At 39.5% G+C, this 17,207-nt stretch overlaps 1 protein-coding gene across 1 annotated transcript; it reads right to left on the reverse strand.

The window, feature by feature from the left end:
- Positions 1-5,949: 5,949 nt before the first annotated feature.
- On the reverse strand, positions 5,950-6,900 carry LOC110136621 (olfactory receptor 51F2-like). The gene has a single exon (XM_020892427.2). It carries the CDS (start codon positions 6,898-6,900, stop codon positions 5,950-5,952), a length of 951 nt encoding a protein of 316 aa, XP_020748086.2.
- Between the last annotated feature and the right edge of the window lie 10,307 nt (positions 6,901-17,207).

Raw genomic sequence — 17,207 nt, forward strand, 5'->3', positions numbered from 1 at the left:
GTTAAACACTAATATAGATATGAATGATATATTAAGAGAAAAAGTAGATTGGTTATACAGTGTACTTATCACTGTTATGTGTATATTTCTTGTGAATATACACAAAAATGTACACATACATGTACATAACACACTTGATATGGAAACATATGTTCCAAATGTCAATTAATTACATTTGATTTATATTTTTTCCTTTCTTGTAACTTAAAAATGCTCATTAACAAGGTTTTTGTTGTTGCTGTTTTTTAACTTCAGACAACAAAATAATATCCATTTAACAGCTATCTAAAAAATACAACAACTCATTTGTTCTTCATCTTCCATAGGTTCTTTGTTCCCATGTGCCCTCGCACTCAGTCTTCATACTACCCACTGGATACATTTAGAATGTGACATCCACTTTCCTTTAGCATCCTTCACTGTTCTCAGTGTGGTCCAGCACCAGCTCATCAAAACCACTTGAAATTCTTTTAGAAGTTCAGATTCCTCAATTCCACCCCAGAACTACTTAATCAGACACTTATCAGCCAAGAATTCGCATTTTAACAAGCTATATTATACAGTATCACACATATTAGTGTAACACTCTTTGAAAACATTTTTACTTCTGTGTAACACCATGAGTAACCCTAACTCTTGTCCATCATATTTGATCATTTTGCTCTCTCTGTCTATGTTATCCACATGCTGTTATTGATTTTTGAAATTTTAAAAATATGTTCATTTTATTTCTTGCTGGTATTGCTTTCTTTCCTCCATCCAGGTGCCATTAAGAAATCTGTTGTAGGTAGTGAGGTCTCTCTTCCCTGACTGATTTGAAATTAATTTTTCTCCCAGATTTACTGAGAAATATTGACACACAGCACTGTGTAAGTTTAACATCTACATTGAAAATATAGCTTACATACATTATTAAATGCTTAGCATAATAAATTTAGTGTACAACATCATGTCATAAAGATGAAACAGTAAATAAATAGGAAAAATGTTTCCCTTGTAATGAGAACTCAAAATTTACTCTTAATAATTTTCATAGGTAACTTACAGTAGAGTGAAGTTGCTCAGTCATGTCTGACTCTTTGGAACCCCATGGACTGTAGCCTACTAGGCTCCTCCATCCATGGAATTTTCCAGGCAAGAAAACTGGAGTGGATTGCCATTTCCTTCTCCAGGGGATCTTCCTGACCCAGGGATCAAACCTGTGATTACTACATTGGCAGGCAGATCCTCTACCTGCCAGTGTAAAGAAGAGAAGCCCACAATATGTACAGGAGCATGTTGAAGGGGAAACAGAGGCTGCTCTAAGTGCTGTTTCAAATTCTGAGGTGCTGGACTGCAGAACTCCATCAAATATCCAATGATTTTACTTCTGCCCCTTTCACCCTAACCTGACCCTCTTTGTGCCAAATTTTAGGCCAAGGAGAAATTTGCTTAAATGTGAAAGAATCCACTGAGGCAGGTGTGCACTTTAACTTTTTGGCAGTATCTAGGATGAACAGAGAACCCTTATGCCCAGATGAAGAACAAATAGCATATTGCCCTCCCCATGACAAGATATGTCATCCTATCCATAGATACATCAAAGGCAGTTGTCTATAGAAAGCAGAAACAATACCCAGAAAACCTTAGATATATAGAAGATCATACAGTGAAGAATTTCTAAACACATTATTTCAGAGTAGCTCTGAATTGATAGGAAAAAGGCACATGCATGCACATACACACACACACACACACACACACACACACACACTTTAACATTAGCATTAAGTAATAGAATATTAAATCCAGATACTTTTTGAGGTGTCCCTATATCTGAGCTGTACATGTACCATATCTAAGAGTCCCTTCACTTATGTCCCAGAAATATAAATGTGTAGCTGGGGGTGACGTGGGAAAGCAGAGCTGCTGACAACTGTCTTTACTTGTCAGGGCAAGGTTGGACCAGAGTCAGATTTCTTAACCAGTCATAGTCCTTAGGCCTGTAAATATAGAGCACTCTGACCTTCACTCAGAAGGAAAATAGCTAACAAACTAACTCTTTAACAGGAAATACATATAAATGTCTGAGGATCCTCTGAGTATTGAAGAAAATTTCAGTGTCAGTGAGGCAGCACCTAATAGTATGTGGAGAGAGGTAGGGAGAGAAGGAGTCAGTGTAAATGCCTTCAGAACCCAAAGGGGCCTACTAAACATTGGTATCCTTCTTGGGTTTGGAGAGCAAAACACAACATTTTTACTTTACTGAGCAAGAAATGTCCTAACAGACTCCATAACACTGGACCACCAAGAGTTTTACAGTTATGGAAGGATGCTGCATGTGTGAAGGCTTGCCAGCCACGCTCTAGAGTGCATGTGTTGCTAGCTGTTTCTTGTCCATCCCACATGCTTAGCATGATTTCATCATTCAGTTCAGTTCAGTTCAGTCACTCAGTCATGTCCAACTCTTTACAACCCCATGAATCACAGCACGCCAGGCCTCCCTGTCCATCACCAACTCCCAGAGTTTACTCAAACTCATGTCCATTGAGTCGGTGATGCCATCCAGCCATCTCATCCTCTGTCATCCCCTTCTCCTCCTGCCCCCAATTCCCTCCCAGCATCAGGGTCTTTTCCAATGAGTCAACTCTTCGCATGAGGTGGCCAAAGTATTAGAGTTTCAGCTTCAGCATCAGTCCTTCCAATGAACACCCAGGACTGATCTCCTTTAGGATGGACTGGTTGGATCTCCTTGCAGTCCAAGGGATGCTCAAGAGTCTTCTCCAACACCACAGTTCAAAAGCATCAATTTTTTGGCACTCAGCTTTCTTCACAGTCTAACTCTCACATCCATACATGACCACTGGAAAAACCATAGCCTTGACTAGATGGACATTTGTTGATAAAGTAATGTCTCTGCTTTTTAATATTCATCATTACATCAATGTAATTGACCAGTGTGAGGCTTTGTGGGATGTCCTACTTCTCCAGGTCTCTTTGAACTATATTAGGACAGAGCTCCAGAAAGATGACATAGCCTTAGGTCAAGACTATGACTGTGAGTAGGATAGTAGAATAGGAATTTTCTACAATATTCTCTCGAAAGAACACTGGTTTTGACAACCACCCACAGATAAGAATACCTGTGTGGGAATCTGGGAGATCTGGGAAGAAGTCTCAGAAAAAACATCCAGGAATAGACCCACTGAAGAAGAAAGAAACAGATTCATTTTACCTGCATCCTGCTACCTGAAGGCATCATAACTCCACTGAGATATGAGTGCCAAGAGAGGTCACCTCTTCCATGGGGGAAAATGAGAGGATAGTGAGGGGGCACTTCCCCCATCAGTAAAGGATGCTTCAAAAAAGGCCTATGTCTTTTTCAACTGCTCCATACCCCCAGAATACTAAGATGATTTGCATGACTCAGGGATATGGAGAGCTGGGATCACAGCAGTCAGGGATTGAAACTCACAGAGGGGATTCAGATGCTATTAACCACTTTGCAGACTCTACTAGGAAGCCTGCCCAAAAGCTACTGGAGATGCCTCACTTCTGCCCCCCATTGACCTATGGACCCTCCCCAGTGCTCACATGCCTTACTATATGTCCTCCATAGACAGTTCACAGTGTGTGTCCCCACAGGTGGAGAGTGCAAGCTTTTACAGATGGCCAGTGAGCACACACAGAGAACCAGCTGGACTAGGCAGAATCAAAAGAAAGCACATGAAGTTGAACTAATAGCACACAATAGGGAAAGCAAATGGGAGTCTAGCAGCAGTCAGTCTGGCTCTGCAGGGTGAGAAGACATACATTCTAAAGAATTGTCCCACCGCCAAGAGGAAACAAGATGTATGAGCTGTCACATCCATACAAAAGATCTGTGAAATCCTTAGAATCCCTGGCAGGACTGACAGGTAATTTTGTTAAGGCTTATTTTATGACCTAACATATGACCTATCCTGGTAGAATTTCCTCCTGTGCTTGAGAAGAATATGTATTCTACCTCTGTTGTCTAGAATCTTCTGCATATGTCAGTTAGGTCCATTTCATCTCAAGAACAGTTCACATTCCATGTTTCCTGGAAATGTTCAATTAGCAGCATTGCAGAAGATTGTATGTAGAAATGTTTGGTGAAGTGTGGAAGCACTTGTCTGCCTATAGCTACTGGATACTGATGTTATTATCAATAGTCCAGATTAGAGCAACTAAGAAAACTCCTGTAATGGCCCCATCAAACTTAATTTTGTTACATGCACATTACCACGCTGGGCTGTATATGAAGATATTGTATCTCAGCTCTGTAAAGTACTATTCTCTATGCTCTGAAGCTGCTAAGAAGACAGAAAATAAATAACCATGATCATTGTTTGACAGCTAGGTTCCCTGCTATACTAGAAGGACAAGGACATTGTTGCCTTGCTGTTCCTGCCAATGCCTGGACAGCAATAGTTCTTTGCTGGCTAGTATCAGACCCACTTTCCAATTTCAAGTATTTCCACACTCTTAACACCAATATCAGTGGGCTCCTTTCCAGGGACCTGAGTCCCAGTTCTCTGAGAGGTCCTCTTCTGGGCTCCTGATGCATAAGCTCCACCTACAAAGTGCCCACCCACAGAGGTTTGGGTTTTGGCTCCCTGTGGTCTGTCCTGTGAACTTGTGAGGTACTAACCCAGCAAGGGCAGCACCCTCTCATTACAGGTCTGAGAGTCAGCTCTGAGGAGACCCTCCACCAGGCTTCTAGGTTTTCATAACCACAGACTTTTCTTTTTGCTTACATAGACTTAAAGGCAGAAGTGACATCCTGCAGTAATTATCTCTGTATTACCTTTGTGTCATTGCAGTTCTCTAATCCTGTGTATCCAGTTCCTTGGATTAAATAACCCCAGTGTTAACTGCTGGTATGATTTCCATTTTCCTATCTAGAGCAAAACTAGCATACCCACTTCAAGTCTTCTTGACAAGAGAATTCAAATACAGCAACATAAATCCAACCAAATTGAACTGTGTCTACATTTGGTTCCTGATAAACTTGGGACTATAAGGAAAATTACTTTATTTCTAGATGATATTTGCTAACCAACAACAAATTTATTAAGCATCAAGTATGACATCAGTACTTCTGAATAAACTATAGTTTGGAGGTGATCTGAGGAGAGTTATTTTCACAGAATGATTGTGCTATAAATCTTGCCTGAAGAGCTAAGTGAAGGTAAGAATATTTGACAAAAATTTTTAAATGACTGACAAAGCAGTAAAAACTGTATGGATGATGATAACAGTTAAATATTAAAGGTCAGGGAGGCCAGAGGCATAAAGAAAGCTAAACATATTTAGAACAATTCTATAGCTATGGACAATGCCAGTTTGTTTGTGCCAGATTTATATGATAAAATTTGGTAATTTACAATTGTTAATATACTTTTCATTCCCATCTTTGTCTAAAACAATCAAAAACAAAAACTAATTCCATTTGTGAAATCAAAACTGGATCATGGGATCCTGGTCATTATAAATCTTTCATCTTGAATGAAGAAATATTAATATAAGTGTGGTTATCTGAGTAAAATAGCAGCAGGGATTTTCCAGCATAAATTTATCTTTTTTATCTGACAGTCTTCTTACTTAAAGCTAAAGTGATATTGTTGATGCTTTCATCCCAAGCATGAGCTGCAAGATTTTTGCTTCTATAAATGGCATTTTACTCATCTATATGATACCCTTGGGCTTCCCTTGTAGTTGAGCTGGTAAAGAATCCGCCTGCAATGAGGAGATCCCGGTTTTCATTCCTGGGTCAGGAAGATCCCCTGGAGAAGAGAACAGCTACCCACTCCAGTATTCTGGCCTGGAGAATTTCATGGACAGAGGAGCCTGGCAGGCTACAGTTCATGGGATCACAAAGAGTCGGACATGACTGAGTGACTTTCACTTCTTATGATGCCCAGGACTAGAAAAAAATGAGAAACACATCTAGTTCTTTGTTGCAGTGGTATGGAGAACTTTTAGCACAGCTCTGCGTATCTGTTTGGTCTTCACACTGTAGATGATGGGGTTCATTACAGGGGGGATCAACAGGTAGGCATTTGCAATCAGAGTATGTACATATGGTGGGACCCCTTTCCCAAATCTGTGAACAAAAGACAGGCTGATCAACGGAATGTAGAATACAGCAACAGCACCAATATGAGAGATGCATGAGCTGAAGGCTTTCTTCCTCTCTTCTGAGGATGTGATGCTGAGGACAGTCTTGATAATCAAAAGATAAGACAGGATAATGAAGATCGAGTCCACCCCAGCAGTGATGATCAGAGCTGTCAGACCAACCACACTATTGATCCTGGTGTCTGTGCATGAGAGCTTCATCACATCAGGGTGGAAACAGAAGGAGTGGTGGAGCACATGGCTGTGGCAATAGGACAAGCGCTTAAGAAGCACCACCATAGGAGTCAGTATTAGGGTACCCCTGATGATGATTGCTACTCCAATCTGTGCTATTTTAAGATCAGTTAAGATACTGGCATATCTAAGAGGATCAGAGATAGCCACAAATCGATCAAAGGCCATGGCCAACAACACTGAAGATTCCATGACAGTGAAAAGTTGAATGAAAAACATTTGTGACAAGCAGGCATTAAAGCTGATCTCCCTGGCATTGAACCAGAAGATACCCAGCATGGTGACCAGAGTGGATACAGACAGGCCAAGGTCAGTGGTGGAAAGCATGGACAGGAAATAATACATGGGCTCGTGGAGACTGGGTTGAGTGACAATGGCAAAGAGAACCAGGCTGTTTCCTGAGAGAGCAATTGCATAGAGAAAGCAGAAGGGAATGGAGATCCAGGTGTGGAAGGCTTCCAGCCCGGGAACACCAGTCAGAAAGAAAATGACAGAAGAGGATGTGGTATTTTTGAAAGTTGACATGTTGAACTCAAGCTGACATATCTTAATCTGAGTGTTCTGCAATGATAAATTGTATTCATTCACTTACTATGCATTGACATAAAATTATTTCACCAAGTAAACATTTATAAAAGACAGTTGTTGTTCAGCTGCTCAGTCATGTCCAAGACCACAATGTCATGGACTGCAGCATGCCAGGCTTCCCTCTCCTGTTTACTATCTCCCAGAGTTTGCTCAAACTCAAGTCCATTGAGTCAATGATGCCATCCAACCATCTCATTTTCTGTCACCCCTTCTCCTCCTGCCTTCAATCTTTCCCAGCATCAGGGTTTTTCCAATGAGTTGGCTCTTTGCATCAGGTGGCCAAATTATTGGAGCTTCAGCATCAGACCTTCCAAAGAATATTCAGGGTTGATTTCCTTTAGGATTGACTGGTTTAACCTCCTTGTTGCTTTTTAATATGCTGTCTAGGTTTGTCATAGCTTTTCTTCCAAGGAGCAAGTGTCTTTTAATTTTGTGGCTGCAGTCACTGTCCACAGTGATTTTGGAGCCAGAGAAAATAAACTTGCCCATGTTTCTATTTTTCCCCATCTATTTGCCATGAAGTAATGGAACCAGATGCCTTGATCTTAGTTTTTTGAATGTTGAATTTTAAGCCAGTTTTTTCACTCTCTTTCACCTTCATCAAGAAGCTCTTTAGTTCCTCTTTACTTTCTGCCATTAGAGTGGTATCATCTGCATATCTGAGACTGTTGATATTTCTCCTGGCAATCTTGATTCCAGCTTGTGACTTCATCCAGCCCAGTATTTCACATGATGTACTCTGCATATAAGTTAAATAAGAAGGGTGACAATATACAGCCTTGTTGTACTCCTTTCCCAATTTTGAACCAGTCTGTTGTTCCATGTCTGGTTCTAAGTGTAGTTTCTTGTCCTGAATATGGATTTCTCAAGAGGCAGGTCAGGTGATCTGGTGTTCCCATCTCTTTAAGAATTTTCCACAGTTTATTGTTATCCACAGACTCAAAAGCTTTAGCATTGTCAATGAAGCAGAAGTAGTTTTTTTCTGAAATTTCTTTTTTCTTTTATGATCCAAAGGGCATTGGCAATTTGATCTCTGGTTCCTCTGCCTTTTCCAAATCCAGCTTGTACATCTGGAATTTCTTAGTTCATGTACTTTGAAGCCTAGCTTGAAGGATTTTGAGCATTACCTTGCTAGCATGTGAAATGAGTGAAGTTGTACAGTAGTTTGAACATTCTTTGGCACTGCCTTTCTTTGGAACTGGAATGAAAACTGGCCCTTTCCAGTCCTGTGGCCATTGCTGAGTTTTCCAAATTTGCTGGCATATTGAGTGTAGCACTTTCACAGCATCATCTTTTAAGATTTGAAATAGCTCAGCTGGAATTCCATCACCTCCACTAGCTTTGTTTGTAGTAATGCTTCCTAAGGTCCACTTGACTTCACACTACAGGATGCCTGGCCCTAGATAAGGGACCACACTATAGTTATTATCTGGGTCATTAGGACTTTCTTGTTTAGTTCTTCTGTGTATTCTTGCCAGTTCTGCTTAATCTCTCCTGCTTCTGTTAGGTTCTTGCCATTTTAGTCATTAATTGTGCTCATCTTTGATGAGATGTTCCCTTAGTGTCTCCAGTTTTCTTGAAGAGATCTCTAGTCTTTCCCATTCTATTATTTTCCTCTATTTCTTTGCATTCATTCACTTAAGAAGCTTTCTTATCTCTTCTTGCTATTCTCTGGAACTCTGCATTCAGTTGGGTTTATCTTTCCCTTTCTCCTGTGCTATTCTCTTCTGTATTATATCTAAGCCCTCCTCAGACAACTATTTTGCTTTTTTCCATTTCTTTTTCTTGAGGATAGTTTTGATCACTGCCTCTTATACAATGGTAGGAACATTTGTTCATAGTTCTTCAGGCACTCTGTCTATCAAAACCAATCCCTTGAATCTATTTGTCACTTCAACTTTATAATCATCAGGATTTGATTTTGGTCATACCTTCATAAAGAAGAGCAGCTAAAGGCAAAGGAGAAAAGGAAAGATATGCCTATTTGAATGTAGAGTCACCCTGCTTATTTAACTTATATGCAGAGTACATCATGTGAAATGCTGGGTTGAATGAAGCACAAGCTGGAATCAAGGTTGCTGGGAGAAATATCAATAACCTCAGATACAGAGATGATCCACACACCACCCTTATGGCAGAAAGCAAAGAAGAACTAAAGAGCCTCTTGGTGAAAGTGAAAAGGAGAGTGGAAAAAAATGGCTTAAAATTCAATATCCAGAAAACTAAGATCATGAATCTTGTCCCATGACTTCATGGCAAATAGATGGAGAAAAATGGAAACAGTGAGAGACTTTATTTTGGGGGGCCCCAAGTCACTGCAGATGGTGACTGCAGCCAGGAAATTAAAAGACGCTTGCTCCTTGGAAGAAAAGCTATGACCAACATAGACAACATATTAAAAAGCAGAGACATTACTTTACCAACAAAGGTCCATCTAGTCAAAGTTATGGTTTTTCCAGTAGTCATGTGTGGATGTGAGAGTTGGACTATAAAGAAAACTGAGCACCAAAGAATTGATGCTTTTGAACTGTGATGTTGGAGAAGACTCTTGAGAGTCCCTTGGACTGCAAGGAGATCAAACCAGTCAATCCTAAAGGAAATCAGTCCTGAATATTCATTGGAAGGACTAATGCTCTCGCTAAAACTCCAATACTCTGGCTACCTGATGCAAGAACTGACTCATTAGAAAAGACCCTGATGCTGGCAAAGATTGAAGGCAGGAGGAGAAGGGGACGACAGAGGATGAGATGGTTGGATGGCATCACCAACTCGATGGACATGAGTTGGAGAAGGAAATGGCAACCCACTCCAGTATTCTTGCCTGGAAAATCCCATGGACGGAGGAGCCTGGTGGGCTACAGTCCATGGGGTCACAAAGAGTCGGACACGACTGAGCGACTTCACTTCACTCCACTTAGAGTTTGTGCACAAACACTTCTCATAACAACCCATCTTATTTAAATCATATGTCTGTTAAATGAGATTATACCCATCACCTCCTGACTTCATGTGATATACAATCATTAAATATTAGTTAAAATCTGTTTATAGAATTAAGTGGAATTTAGATCAGCAGTGAACAGTACATGCAGTGATTCTGAATATAGTAAATAAAGTAAGTTAGCTTTTGGTGGCCCCCAAAAGAAATCCTCTCTTCATTCTCTGGATACTTCTTTTCAACTGGGGTGAATATCTCCAATCTTAGTAAGCAGCTAACATTTGTTGAGTCCCTACTAGTGGTTGTGATAATATCATATATAAATATACAGCCTATTTGCAATATCACAACTTGAACTGTACCTTTTTAACTTTCACAACATATAGCGAGTATAAGCCATCAATACAGAACAATCTGAGTATAGAGGCTCTCCAAATTATGGGCATTTTCATGTTAATTTTTTGGCATATCAATCAATTTTTTAGGATTTCTCATTCTAAACTTTGATGTGTTCAAACATGGATGAATATATTTATTGGCTGAGTTAACTAACTACATGATGAGTTACTAAACTGCCTGAATTTCTTCCTCTCTAAAGTAATCATTATATACATAACCCAAAGGATGATTTTGAGGATTAAACTAATATATGTGAAAAGTTCATGAGGGCGCTCAACTACAATGCAAAAGTTTACCAAAATGATACAGATGAACCTATTTACAAAACAGAAAGAGACTCACAGAAATAGAAAATAATTATGGTTACCAAAGGGGAAAGTGGGCTAGGGACAAATTAGGAGTTTGGGATTAACAAATGTACAATACTATATTTAAAACAGATGAACAACAAGCACCTACTATATAGCGTAAAGAACTATATTCAGTATCTTGTAATAACATATAATGGAAAAGAATCTGGGTGAGAATATATACATATATGTATAACAGGATCACTTTGCTGTATTATCTGAAACTAACACAACATTATAAATCAACTGTGCTTCAATAAAAGTTGCATATCCCTCCCCACTTATCCACGTAACTTATTGTCTGATTCTGACAGAAGAGATAGAACTATTATCTGTCTCACATATTAGAAAGTTGTATAGCAGAAGTGTTAGAAAAAAAAAGGATTCCTTGAGAACAAGAAGATTACTTTTGCAGGAATTAATAAGTTAAAACCACCATGAAAAAATTCTAAGCATGTCAAAACTTTGTAGCTTCAGATATTTTCAAAATGCCACTAAGTTGTGAAATGTAAAAATATTAATAGGTAGTATTTAAAGGTAACAGGGGCCCAGTATCAAATTATCTTTTCAACAGTAAAAGGATAAGGAATGTAGTTTTTTTTCCTAAACACTAAGGAAAAAGTGAATATATAGAATTATTTTTGTAGTGTGAGATAACTCCAACAATTTTCCCTCTTTCTTTTTGAAAAGTCTCATTCTCTTTCATTTGTAGCATTACCACATCAACATAAGCAATTTTTGAAAAAATTTTTAAAAAGAGAGGGCAGAAGACAGGGAGGGAGGAAGGAAGGGAGAAAGGCAGGAAATAAAGAAAAAGAAACCTTTATTTAATAACCTTGTCTCACTGTTACAGGTTCCCCTTCTCTTCATGAACCACTTAGTGAATATTTGCCTGCCCTCACCTCTCTTTAAAGGTTTCCACCTCTTTAATGGTTCATACCTATAGTTGACGTCTTGTTCCTTTTAGAAGTTTCAGTCAGCCCTATATTCTTATCTGGAGCTCAGTGTCCTCTTCCAGACTCATTCAAGTTATAGGCAGAAGTGAGTTGCTTGTGATGTAGTGTTCAGATCTCCATTTTCCTGCTGGCTAGAAATCAGTCCTGAATATTCATTGGAAGGACTGATGCTGAAATTCCAATACTTTGGCCACCTAATGCAAAGAACTGACTCCTTAGAAAAGACCCTGATGCTGGGAAAGATTGAAGGCAGGAAGAGAAGGGGATGACAAAGGATGAGATGATTGGATGGCATCACCGACTCGATGGACATGAGTTTGAGCAAGCTCCGTGAGTTGGTGATGGACAGGGAAGCCTGGTGTGCTGAAGACCATGGGGTTGCAAAGAGTTGAATGCAACTGAGTGACTGAAATGATTACTGGAGACTGGGATTGCTCTTAACTCCCAGAGACTACTCTCAGACTCAGACAGGTAGACTTCTCATAACATGACATCTTGCCTCTTCTAATCCAGCAGAAGGATCTCTTTGATGCTTTCTCTTATAAAGGCATACATGATTAAGCTTTGCTCACTCAGCACAATCTTGCTTTTGATAAACTCAAAGTCAAGTAATCGTAGACTTTATTAATATCTGTAAGCTCCCTAAGTGGTGTCCCACCACATTCATAGCTCCACTCAAACTCAAAGGGAGTGATTTGTACTGACCTAATGTGTAAGCAGGAGAAGGCAATGGCACCCCACTCCAGTACTCTTGCCTGGAAAATCCCATGGACGGAGGAGCCTGGTAGGCTGCAGTCCATGGGGTCGCGAAGAGTCAGACATGACTGAGCGACTTCACTTCACTTTTCACTTTTATGCATTGGAGAAGGAAATGCAATCCACTCCAGTGTTCTTGCCTGGAGAATCCCAGGGATGGGGTCACACAGAGTCAGACATGACTGAAGTGACTTAGCAGCAGTAGCAATGTGTAAGCAGGGTGACAATACCTCTTTCCCTGTTTGGAACCAGTCTGTTGGTCCATGTCCAGTTCTAACTGTTGCTTCCTGACCTGCATACAGGTTTCTCAAGAGGCAGGTCAGATGGTCTGGTATTCCCATCTCTTTCAGAATTTTCCACAGCTTATTGTGATCCACACAATAAGCCACACAGTCGAAGGCTTTGGCGTAGTCAATAAAGCAGAAATAGATGTTTTTCTGGAACTCTCTTGCTTTTTCAATGATCCAGCAGATGTTGGCAATTTAATCTCTGATTCCTCTGCCTTTTCTAAAACCAGCTTGAACATCTGGAAGTTCACGGTTCACGTATTGCTGAAGCCTGGCTTGGAGAATTTTGAGCATTACTTTACTAGCGTTACTTTGCCAACAAAGGTCCGTCTGGTTAAGGCTGTGGTTTTTCCAGTGGTCATGTATGGATGTGAGAGTTGGACTGTGAGGAAAGCTGAGCACCGAAAAATTGATGCTTTTGAACTATGGTGTTGGAGAAGACTCTTGAGAGTCCCTTGGACTGCAGGGAGATCCAACCAGTCTATCCTAAAGGAGATCAGTCCTGGGTGTTCATTGGAAGGACTGACGCTGAAGCTGAAACTCCAATACTTTGGCCACCTTATGCAAAGAGTTGACTCACTGGAAAAGACCCTGATGCTTGGAGGGATTGGGGGCAGGAGGAGAAGGGGACGACAGAGGATGAGATGGCTGGATGGCATCACCGACTTGATGGGCATGAGTTTGAGTAAACTCAGGGAGTTTGTGATGGACAGGGAGGCCTGGCGTGCTGCGATTCATGGGGTCGCAAAGAGTTGGACGCCACTGAGCGACTGAACTGACTCAACTGACTGTGCAAGAGGCAGGAATATTAAAGGTCCTTTAAGAATTCTGCCTACCAAGTTGCCCTGGCCATCTAATCTCCAAACTTCCATAGGTACACCTTCCTCAGTATTCTTTGATTGACCATCCTTATTTTCCAGCTCCATCACCGTCACTTTACATAACACTCTCATCAATTTTTCCAGAATTTAGCGATATTCTCATAAGTAATTTCCTTGCCCTGAGTTTTAAGATGTTCTCCATATTGATGTCAAAATGATCTATCAAAAATACACCTCCATGTCACTCCTCATACAGAGCTCTTCATTGCCTTCAAAATGAGGTCAAAACTCTTTATCTCTTTTTTATAGCAGTCAAGGATTGCCCCAGTCTACTTTGCCACCAAGCCTCTTTGCTGCCCCAGGAACCTTTTAATATAGTCAACCTAGACTTTTTCTACTTCACCAAACTACCCGCAAGTTTTTCATATTGTTTTATTTAACTGATGGACCGCCTCTTCTCTTTTGAACTAGCCGACATACTTTAGACCCATTACTCGCTAGAGTGAACCATTTGTAAATTCATTTCATTTGTTTACATTTAACATTAAATAGTTACATTAGAAAATATTTGATGACATCACTTTCTCCAAGCCAAGTCAGAAGAAAAAATTTCCTCTAGAGTCACATCCTATTGTATTGCAGCACCTAGAATTGTAGTTACTCCATTATGAATTATTTGAAAATATGTCTCTTCAACAGAAATTATCTACTGGAAGGTGGATTTTTGTTTATTCATCATTATGTTCCCATTACTTTGTACTATGATGTCCAGTGCAGGAAGAAAACCCATGCTTCTTGATATAAATTATATCCAAGAGTTGTAAACTGACAAAGAAATCTCACTGAACTCTCCTTCATTCCCACAGAATATGTGAGTGTTCGTGTGCATGTGCACACATGTGCATATTAGATTTTTCAATGGAAGACTTTGTCCTAATACTGTAGGGTAAACTTTCATATACTTCCTTTCATTTGTTGATAATAATTTTCTCCTTACAAGAAGATAATATTCCAGTCTCACTGTCAGAGTAAGATGCAAGTTCTGGACTGGAATACCTTGACTTCTTTCACTCCTTTAATTACAGAAAGATACTAATATGGTTATTGAATCAGACAAGTCTAGATTCAAATGCTGGCCCTACCGACAACTAGATGAGGTTGAACACTGAACATTAGTTTCTTCTCCTGAGAAATGGGTAGCTTATCAAAGCATTAATTTGTAAGGATTAAATAAAATAACATTTGTAAACATTTAATAACTAGTCCTTGGGAGACATTTAATAATGGTTAATGAGTATGAGGGTGAATGGTGGATGGTAGTAATAGTGCCAGCTGGCCTTGCACATGGTTTTGAAATGTGATATAACTGACCGGAAAACTCACAATTGCAAGAACATGCTTACAAATCATTCTAAGCAACAAGACATATGGTCCAAAGACTAGTGGAACCCCCCCCAGTTAGAATATTATGTCCCCAGAAATACAAATTTCCTTGGACCCCAAGAGTACTTTTTGCAGTTAATAAAATATTCCTCATTCTTAAAGAAGTCAATGTGGGTAAAATCTCACCTTTTTCTCTGAGCGTAGCAATTCTACTTACACAGTATATGGAGGTAAATTCTTTCCCACCCTGTTTGCCAGGAAGGGGCCTCAGGAGGAGGGGAGGTTTACAGCTCAGGGACTGGTGGCATATATAAGGAGCTAAGATGTAGAGTGTATGAAATTTCTTAATCAGAAAAATCCTAGTGGACATTTTTATGGCCCCAGAGTATGAAGCTTCCCAAGTGTTCATTCTCCCTCAGGGCTGCCTTCCCTATCTACTTCATCAAACTTATTTTAGTCATTTCTGTGCATGGACTGGTATGATTGGTCCTTGAATTTGTATCCCAGTAAATGTTTGTTAAAAGTAAATCTGTGAGTAAAAAATCCAAAACAAACCATTTGCTCTATGTATAGTCTCACCCCTGACCCCACACTATCCCACACCCAACTGATAAATATATCAGCCTCCAGTATCTCCTGTGAATTTTGTGCATTTCTAACAAAACTTTCCATTTATTTTTCTTTAAAATGTCATTAATTCTTTATAAAGCATGTTAAGTATGCATCACATGCCAGGGTTTTGCACTGTTATTGCAGGGAATAGAACCGAGTCATTTTCCTCTCAATGCTGAAAGTCCAGTGAAGAAAGAGCCATAAACATGATGACAACTGGGCATATTTATTGTGAAGGCATCAAAAGACATATATTTATCCTGCAGGAGGGTCAGCACCAAGTTTTTCAGGAGACAAGGAAGAACAGAGTACAGGAAAAAGAAAAGTGACTAATAGCATATTCAGCATGCCTGGAGCCCTGGATGCAGGTGGGACAGCAAGTGGCAAGTGAACCTAAACAGGAAGGCAGGATCTCTGTTGCATAAGACCTTGCAGGCATTCTAAAGCATTTGTATCTGAATAACATAATAGAAATTGCTTGGTATGCAATCAAATCTTTCTCCTTCCCTAGAAAAACACATTTCTACACATCCCTATGAAGTAACTGAAGATTTCAGGCATCTTATTTGAGGCTCAATAATATACTGCAGTTCCCTGCTTGGTGCAGTATCAACCTGAATGATAAGAATATAACATTTTTCTTCTAGGCCACAATCTCTCAGTTATACAGAAATATCAATTTAGGAAACATTTTCAAACAAACCCTCAATTAGCCTATGAGGTCTCAGTAGAATACATGATCACTTACTCTTCCAAATTTTGCATCAGATTAACCAGGCAATTATTTTTAGCATTGCTCAGATAATCTCAAAAAAGCATGTTTTCATAAGGTCTATAAATAAATACAAAAACTATAAAAATATGTGGACCTCTCTCTAGTTGATGACACTGAATTCACAGAAAAACATAGCTAACAGAAAAGTATTTCCTGTAAGAAAAAAGAATGACTATCCTAAGGAAACTTTCTGTGAATTGTGTCACTTTAAAAAGAAAACAAATTTGTATACTTTAAAATAGAATTGTGTTACTTTACATATGATTATGGGCTTCCCTGGTGGCTCAGATGGTAAAGAATCTGCTTACAATGCAAGAGATGTGGGTTCGATCCCTGGGTCAGGAAGATCCCCTGGAGAAGGGACTGGCTACCCACTTCAGTATTCTTGCCTGGAGAATTCCATGGACAGAGGAACCTGGCGGGCTACAGTTCATGGGGTTGCAGAGTCAGACACAACTGAACTACTAACACAACACACATGACTATACTATACAAAATCATATATAATGCACACACCAGGAGTCATCTTTCTTACTACAGTGTATGTTAATTTCATGGGAACTTTCTTTAACACATTTGTTTTAAAATACAGTGAAAAATATGGTTCTCTACCTTTAAATTCTCCATTTTCAATACTTTCACTGAGCATCCATGCAATTGGAATCATATTTCTGCTTTTATTGCTTATACTTGAATATGTGGTTGATCTCTTCTGTTAAATAGTATATATTTAGGATCAGGATATAGGCCTAAGAGCTTCCTAGGTTAATGATTTTCCCTTTACTACATGTTCTTCCTATAGGAAGAGACCACCAACTATGAATCCTCTTATTATCTGGTACAGTGATGTGCACAGAGTATCATGCATAAGAAACAACTGGTTAAAATATTATTTCAGTTTAGAGGTGTATAGTCAGACAGTTGACTGGACACAGAATATATTATGCTAAGTGAAATAAGTCAGATA

This window comes from Odocoileus virginianus, unplaced genomic scaffold, assembly GCF_023699985.2.
Source record: "Odocoileus virginianus isolate 20LAN1187 ecotype Illinois unplaced genomic scaffold, Ovbor_1.2 Unplaced_Contig_30, whole genome shotgun sequence".
Taxonomy (NCBI): Eukaryota; Metazoa; Chordata; class Mammalia; order Artiodactyla; family Cervidae; genus Odocoileus; species Odocoileus virginianus.